We start from the raw sequence: 9,152 nt of genomic DNA on the forward strand, positions 1-9,152 counted from the left end.
ATGGACATAAATATTTATTATTGGTATTAGACTGCTTTACACGTTATGTGGAAGCAATACCTCTCAAGACACAGAAAGCAGAGGAAATAGCTACAGCTTTTGTAAATCATGTGGTTGCCAGACATGGAATCCCACAAACCCTGCTGACAGACAGAGGAACTAACTTCCTATCAACTTTAATGAAAGAGATCTATCAAAAACTGGGCATTAAGAAGCTTCAAACCACTGCTTTTCATCCCCAAACAAACGGAAGAGTAGAGAGGCTGAATAAAACTCTGGCAGCAATCCTATCGCATGTCGTGAATGCTACACAATCAGACTGGCATATCTGTGTTCCATTGGCAGTAGCAGCATACCATTCAGCTGTGCATTCTGCTACTCATGAAACACCAAATTATCTAATGTATGGAAGAGATCTTGTAATGCCACAGCATATTTGGACTTCAGAAACCCATCCTACATATGCCTCTTTGGAGCATTATTCAGAGCAAATGGTAGCAAGGATGCAGCGAACTTATGAAATAGTTCAGCAACATCTGGAAGACGCTGCACAAACCCAAGAAAGATATCGCTCTACTAAGGCCGTAGATAAGCAGATTAGGGTTGGAAGCATAGTATATCTTTATACTCCGACGGTTAAACCAGGTAGAACACGCAAGTTGTCTCGTCAGAGTAGTGGACCATATCGGGTTATATCTCAAGCATCTGAAGTGAACTATCAGATTCAGCATATATATCACCCTAGGGATAAACAATTAGTTCACGTGGATAGGTTAACTAAAGTCATAGAACGCAAACCGTTTCCAGAATTACGCTTAGAGCCGTCAGAAACTACTTCCTTACCTGAACAAACCTCTGAACACACAAAACCAAAAGAGGTATATGTTGAATCAGAATCAGAAGAAGAATGGCTTGACCCAGAGGTTTTCCAGGTGCCAAGTTTGCCCGTTTCGATCCCGTTAAGGTATTTACCTAATAAGAGTCAAAAACAATCAACAGTGTTAAGGCAGGATCAACAGATAGTTTCACAGAGTCAAAGGCAAGAGGAGAATGTCACTTTGCCAGGCAGAAAACAGCAAGTGCATTCCCAGCCAACACACCAATACAATTTACGGAGTAGACATCACGAGCCTCATTTGGTATCAATTCCTGAGTATAAGGAAGAGAAAATACTTCCCCAGTCACAAAATGAGATAACGGCTCCTGAAATAGTCCAATCGACAGACGATGAAATGAAACTTAACGCTCCCTCGAAGGATATAGAGAATGACATTGAACTTCAGACTCAGCCAGCTCAGATCTGTTCCGAGGAAAGGACAGAAACAGCACCGCCGCACTCTGAAGGTCTGAGTATATATGATCGACTTGTACAGTGGGCAACAGAACCAATATTCGAACCCGAATCTCAGGAAAACCAGGGAAACTCGAATCAACCTACAGGGACTACTGCGCGTGACCTAGTATGGAGATTTTTAGATGCCCTGAGTTGAGAAAAAAAAAATGGGAAAAGGATAGATTTTTTTTTCGACTCTATCATGAAGTTTTATCAGCAGTTATATTATTGGATAGCCCAAGAAGCACAGAGTATTAAATGGTATAGTTAGAGACACAGGAAAGAGAAATCAATTTATCCTAACTGTAAATTGCAAGCAAAAGCATAAGTTATTTGTAGGAATCAAAGAAAAAAAAAAAAAAAAATTTCAGCTGTTTTCTTCATGCTACATAAATTACGATTATCCCTGTGCTAACTTAAATCACTCAAAACCTATCTATAAGGAATGACATGTGGCTATCACTGCTCTGAACTTTTTGAGGCAAGACGTTTGATTTGAACAAACAAGGTTTTAAAGGTAATGTCTATGAATTCTGTTTTTACTTCAACACACAGAGGCAATTATACGAAAAGTTGGAGCAGAGAAATCTTTTGTCATGGATAAAGAAACCCCTTCAAGTGAGTGTTCCCCAGGAGTTCTTATTAACCCCGGGACCTTTAAAGTTTCTGTTTATCTCACAAAAGGGTAAGATTGTTGAAGGAATTATACATTTACTAGGAAGAGACGAGTGTTGAAGATATCTTGTGTTATATGTTGGGATTTGATTAGAAATAGACATTGTTTACCCAAGTATCTATGTGATTTATGTAATAGTAGGAATAATTTTAGCATTTGTTTTTAGTATATAAAGCTCATACTAGGATCAATATGGCAGGCAATGAAAGGTATGTTCCTTATGATAAAAAGTGTGTGGGAAGTGTTCAAAATTATATAGAGAATGACTACATTAGCAGGACTGACTACGGGAAAATCAGTGAGAACGACTGCAGGAAGGTAAGAGAGTATATGGATCATGCATAACTGAATCTCAGACAGGAAGTAAGAATAACATTGTTACAGGTTTTCCTATAAGAATCATCCAATTATGTAAAAAAAAAAAATCGGAAGGAGGAAGAAACAATTAGGGTAGATTCTCTCTCACTTTGTATATCTAAAGCTTAGAGAGATGAATAAAACTAAAGATCAACATTCAGATGTTGAGTGAAAGATTCTTCTTATTTTTTCTCATCAAAAAAAAAAAAAAAAAAAAAAAAAATATAATAATAATATATATGAGAGAAGGGAAGAAGAGGAAGCAGTAACAAAAGAAGTTTGGTATTTGTCTTCTCACTCCTCCTGAAAAAAAAATGAGCCTATCAAATGGAACGATCAAAAAAAAAAAAAAAAATTGTTCAACTCTGATTTTAGTATTTTAGGTTTTTGAAACAAATTTAATGAGAAAAAAAAAAAAAAAAAAAATCCGCTATCTCCTACATTACAGTTTTATTTTACTTTAGGCCCAGAGAAAAAAAAAAAAAAAAACGGGATAACGTTATTTTTGACAGAAATACATACCAGAATACTCATCAATATGACTACTCCAGTACAGATCATGTTCCTGCTAGCTATGCTACTTATTCGGTGTACGCCTTATCATACCGGTATCTTCATTCTTCAGCCATTAGATAGAGAGGCCATTACTGGTCAAACTATCATCATCCCCTGTAGATTAGTTTCAAATCTCACAGTCACCGTTAAATGGTTTTTCAACGGAAAAAGCACAGACCACCTTTTCAGACCACCAGGGCTTCCTAATTACAAAATCATCGGATCACCTAGAGAGAATGATTTTGCATTGCAAATCACCCAACTGCAGCTGACAGATGAAGGTAAATATTTTTGCCACGTTCAAACTAAGGACGGACGTCAATTCCGATCAAGTACAGCTATCGTGACAATTTATGTTACGCCTCTACCACCTCTAATCGAAGAAGGCTCATTCCTTAATGGGAACGAAGGAGAGCAAGCCACTGTTACATGCAAATCTTTAGCAGGAAAACCGCCAGCTATTTTGAGATGGATTCATTTTAATGGTAATCCCATCAACGGATCAGTACAAGCCAGTCAGGAATTATGGTCAGACAAAATAAGAATGAACACTTATTTGAAATGGATAACCACTCTATCACCAGAGTATGATAAGAAAGCATTTACCTGTGTCGCTAATCATCTAACTTACTTGCATCCTCTAATGGTTTCAATTACAGTCCTAGTGAAGTATAAGCCAAGAATCACTATGAAAACAACCTCAAAAATCGCACGTGAATATGATCGGTTCAAATTAAAATGTGAAGCCAGAGCAAACCCAGACGTTTTCGTTTACAAATGGTTTAAAAACGGAGAACTGCTAATAAAACAAGGAGACGCTTCTCTTGAAATTAAAAGTGTTATGAGAACAAACCATAACGATAATTTCACCTGCTTAGTTCGAAATGAACTAGGAACAGCCCAAGCTTCCTACGTATTGACAGTATCTTACGGACCCATTTTCATATCTAAATTGAATGATATTGCTACAATCCAAGGAAATCCAGTTTTGCTACAGTGTGAAGCTAGAGGAAATCCACTTCCAGTAATAAAATGGTATTTCGAGGATAAGATTATTCAAAGCAGTATCATTTCTACTTTAGCAATTCCTAAGATGACACGTCAAATGTCAGGTCGCTACACTTGTACAGCAGAAGTCTCAAACTATCCTTTAGTGAAAGATCAGGCATTAATTTATATAAAAGGATCACCAGAAGGAAACTGTAAAACACATCTAGCAAGTTTAGGAGACGACGTTCGGCTACAATGTGTTTTTAAACATGTTCCTCCTTTACAGAATGTGACCTGGAAAAATACCATGACTAATGAACTACTAACCACGCATTTGGAAGTATGGAGTCAACGAGTTGTAACCAGTACTCTCAGCATCGACGCAGTCCAAGCAAAACAATTTGGCTTTTATGAATGTCTTGTATGGAATCAATGGGGCCAATTAAAATTAGTGGTGCATCTAGAAAGGAATTGGTCTCGTGAAGCAGTATACCTTACGTTAGGAATTCCAGCTATAGTGTTGATCTTAAGCACACTAGGAGCAGTGTTATGGAAGCTATGGAAGTGTGGGAGCATCAATATGGAAACTTCAGATCAAATACGCATTTATCAAGTCTATTATAGCGAGAATGACGACGATCGTGTGAGCATTTCCAGCCTAGAATAAGAAGAAAAGGGGGAGGAAAAGCCTTTCTCCTCTTCCCTGACGTCTAAATGAGCTTCAGAAGTGTTTTGATTTTTAGGAAACACTCAAACTGTGTGTGCAGGGACTCACTGTCCCGTGTGGAAAAAAAAAAAAAAAAACTTGCGAGTGAATTAAAAGAAACACTTAGAACTTTAAACTTTATGAATACTTCTGTTGACATTCTACTGACATTCAAATGAAATTGTAAAGTTCTTCAAATGAAATTTTAATGGAATAACTATGTTAGAGTGATATACTTGTAATAGTAATTGTGAAATAATTATGAAAGTATTAATGCTTGTAAACATTTAAATTCTTGAAAAAAAAATAATAATTTGATTGTTACTTTTTCTATTATTCATCAGTGTTATGTATGGTTATATATTAGCATCAGGATAAATAGATATAATGATAAGAACATGTGCTAACTTTGTTTATTTTATTACATGAATAATGTACCATGCTTGGAGGAAAATCTTGAAGGACGATTATGCGGTAGAAAAGACGTGAATCATTCTTAAAACAGAAGTGTACTACAGCCTAGCAGACCAAAGAAACATGGTGATTAGTGAATCTTATAAGGACAATGGACACTTGAGAAGATATAATAAAGATAAGAAATACCATACATTGTAAAACTGTGTGTGCAATAATGCGTGAAGATATCCATTGGAAGATTTAAGAACTTATTATTGTTCATGATACAATATTACTAAATGTTATAATATCATAGATGTCAATCTTCTAGTATTTTGTGTTTGAGAATATATATATGTATAGATTAATGGTAGAGGCAGTTGTAAAGGAAGAACCCATCTGTTACTTCGGGAATTTTAGCTTAGGGCCCGATTTGGTTTTTTCAGAATTAAGAAGAGTGATTTTCTTCTAAATCCCCGGTCTCAATTCTGAAAAAAAAGGGGAAGTAGGGGAAGATGTTGCAGTGCTAATTCCGCCTTTCCCCTAAATCTATAGTAATTATATTAATTATATTGTTATTTTTGGTTTTTAGGAGCATTAGCAACTAAGGCCATATTGCTCCGGTGCAGTGGTCATTCCCTGACCTTTCCGCATCCTCCGTATTTGGTGGTGACGGGCTCGAACCCCGGTCTAATCAAGAAGCATGTGCTACGCACTGCTGCTCCTTCCCACCTGGCTACGGAGGCGCCTATATTAATTATAATGTCTCATAGTTCCCCTATTTAGTTATTCCCCAAAGATCCATTTATTAACAATTTTAGAGTGATTAAAACTAAGCAAATTAAATGTCTTTAAATCTTTAAATTGGAACCTGTTATAATGACTTAAAATATGGCGAAATTAGCCACAGCAACTATGCAAAAATAAAGCCTATCGGAAAAACTCTACAGAAGCTTGCAATTGCTGGCCGGCGATGCTATCTTGGGAGCCACTTACCGGGTTAAATTTCTATAAACACAAGAGATGCGCTTAACTTAACATGCAAATAATGATGACAGAAAGAGGGGGGGGTCAGAGAAAGATATACACACAACACCCGTGAGAACGGATATGGCCGATTCCTCCGAGCATCGTAAACTCGGTGAATATGTAAGTTAGAGACTCTTCATTTTCCTAATAAGGAGCTGGTGAAGTGTCTACACGTGTGGCCAGAATGTTTGATACATGGCATGGCGTAATCGAGAGATGATGATCACTTCGCTTCGCTCCTTAAGATGAAGTCTTTTTTTTGACGTAGAGTCCGAATGTGCGAGGACGTGGGAGTTCTCCAATAAGAGAAAGAGAATTATCTAAACAATAAGGGAAGACAAGGAGTATTAAAGCGGGTCCTCGGGAGAGAGAAGAGGGAGAGAAAAGAAAGAGACAGACAACGTGAAGAGCAAAAGCTACCGGAGAAAAGAAGAGGAAAAACCAGCGAACGAACGAAGGAGAACCTGCGACCGAGAACGGAAGAGAAATACGGCAATCCCTGTTAAGGTAACGGACGCCCGAAATAACGGAGTATCGAGGAGATTAGCTATTCAAGCGAAAGGAGTATCTTTAGTTGGGTAAGTTAGTTGAAAAGGTATAGTATGAGAACATGAAACTGAACAGATGGATTCTTTCTAGCCTTTTATAATCTTGTAACTAATAATTGCTGTGTCTAAGAATGATAACTCTAAAGAACATGATCCTATTGCTATCATAATGTTTTGTTGAATTTATATCACTGAAAGGACTAAAATGTGTAAGCTTTACTTGTATTAAACTTTATTATGTTTTGCATTATAGGAGTTTCTCTTAACTGCCAAAACCTCACATTCAACCACTAAAGTAGTAAGGCAAAACGTTAAAACATGATTCGGAGGTAACTGCGGTTATCGAGTAATCAGTTGCATGATTACCCGATAATAATAAGCACAACGCAAAGCCCAAACTGCGGGGAAAAAGGGTAGAAAAGGGGTAAATATCTCCATCTCTCTTCTTCCCTGAGGGTATACGAGGTTTTTGTCCTAACCAAGCCACTAGACGATAAAACAGAACGATATTCCAGATCAGGCGAGATGAACACAGTAAAGCAAATTAAGATGGCAGACCAAAAGAAAAGTGTCGGAAACAACGTAACTACACTTAGAACAAAAAGTATAGGTTATGCCTAGACTAACTAGTTCTGATGCGGCCACACCCTAGTACACACAAGACCTAAGTAAGTAAGTGAAACGAGTATATATATGTGCAGCGTCTGTGTGTGCGAGGTGACATCATCTTCGAGTAAGCAAAATCTCAGGAGGAACAGATAATAATTCTGGAGAACTCACTTCTACAGCACTTGTTTAATATCATTCTTACTGTATATAATCCAAACTTTAGGACTATTTTTCCTTTAATATTTTACTATAAATTTCATTTTATTGACAGTAATCATTAATACTTCCTCTATGATAGTTGTGTGGACGACAATTTTCCATCATCGACGATCCTGTCAATATAAGAGCAGTCTTGTGGGAACTCCATTATTCATTTAACGTAAAATGTATTCATACCAAATAACAAAAAACTCTTCTTCCTTGGTAATTTTGCACTTATTATTTTTAAAAATGATTTTAATCTGAAGTAAATCGCAAGAAAATGCTTAAGGGAATCCAATTAATTACTGAATATGATAATATTCTGAAGTAATAGAATCGTTTTAAGGCAGTTTCTGTTTTAGCGAATAGTGATCACGTGATGGGACCCATCAACCTCCAGAAAACCTACGATGAAAAGATTTGGAAGTACCCTGATCTCAGACAGGAAATCAAAGAAATGAGGCCTATGGAACAAGCAACAACCATTCCGATCTCCATGTCCATATGAACATAGCACAAATTGGCTTCCCTTACATGGAACTTCAGAAAGCCGCGAATTTTAACACCTATGGGATTGTCAGAGAGTTCCATGACCGATAATAGTAACCGGACATTGCAACTACCCCAAATACATGGTGCCAGTACTCGTCGTGGGATGGTAAAAACCCATAAGGAGAAGAAAGAAATAGTAATCATACAATATTTATTTCCAATAATAATAATTCCGCTACTTTTAAATAACTATATATTTCTTGACAAAAATAAATACACATTATTAATATACAGGCTACACTAGATAACAAACACACGCATACATTTCTGATTAGTGCAAGGAAGCCTATCGCTTATGCTGCACCAGCCAAAAAAATAAATAAATAAAAATAAAATAACAAAAAATACATAAAATAAAATAATAAGAATAAAAACAAATTAATAATAATAAGAAAATTTTAAAAATTAATAAGAGAAAAGGAAATGGACAACCCATGCATTTCCCTCCTCTCTTAGGTATTTATCTAATTATCCAGCTGACCTTTGACTTTTCCCAGACTGTCAGCCTCTACCACACATGTAGTTAACTTTTTCCAGTAATTTATAACTCGCTGGCTAAAATAAAACTTCCTGCAATCCGGTCTAAACAACCTCCCCCGTAACTTAAAATTATAGTCACTAGTTCTAGAACCATTGATAACCGTGAAAATTTCGTACTTATTCATTTTGCTTATGCCTCTCAGAGCCTTAAACACCTCAGTCAAGTCTCCTCTAAGGTGCCTAGTTTCCAAGCTCTGCAACACACATATTCGAAGTCTTTCCTCATATGGACGACCTTTTGCCGATCTCACCTGGCGAGTTACCCATCTCTGGACCCTTTAAAGAAGCACGATGTCTTTCTTTAGGTGAGGTCTCCATACTTGAACACAGTATTCCAAGTGTGGTCTAACGATAGCCTTATATAATGGGATTATGACGTCCTTATTTCTACTAGCAATTGTTCGATAAATCATAGATAGGACACCGCGGGCCCTCCTTGCAACCAGTCCAATGCTCGGAGAACTTCATATCCGACCATATCATAATACCAAAGTCTATTTCCTCCACTACCGGCTTTAGTTCAACTCCGCCAAGCGTATAAAGTTATTTTGAGGGGTTACTATTCCCCATGTGCAATACCTTACATTTTGCTGGATTAAAGCATAGCTGCCATTTTTCTGACCATCTCTTAAGTCTATCTGGGTCATTCTGAAGAAGCTC

At 37.0% G+C, this 9,152-nt stretch overlaps 1 protein-coding gene across 1 annotated transcript; it reads left to right on the forward strand.

Moving 5' to 3' along the window:
- The first annotated feature begins 2,904 nt into the window (after positions 1-2,904).
- On the forward strand, positions 2,905-4,578 carry LOC150088052 (irregular chiasm C-roughest protein-like). The gene has a single exon (XM_090369993.1). The coding sequence runs from the start codon at positions 2,905-2,907 to the stop codon at positions 4,576-4,578; it is 1,674 nt and encodes a 557-aa protein (XP_090226119.1).
- The last annotated feature ends 4,574 nt before the right edge of the window (positions 4,579-9,152 follow it).

This window comes from Mastigoproctus giganteus, chromosome 3 (genome assembly GCF_048544385.1).
Source record: "Mastigoproctus giganteus isolate SK-2022 chromosome 3, ASM4854438v1, whole genome shotgun sequence".
Classification (NCBI taxonomy): domain Eukaryota; kingdom Metazoa; phylum Arthropoda; class Arachnida; order Uropygi; family Thelyphonidae; genus Mastigoproctus; species Mastigoproctus giganteus.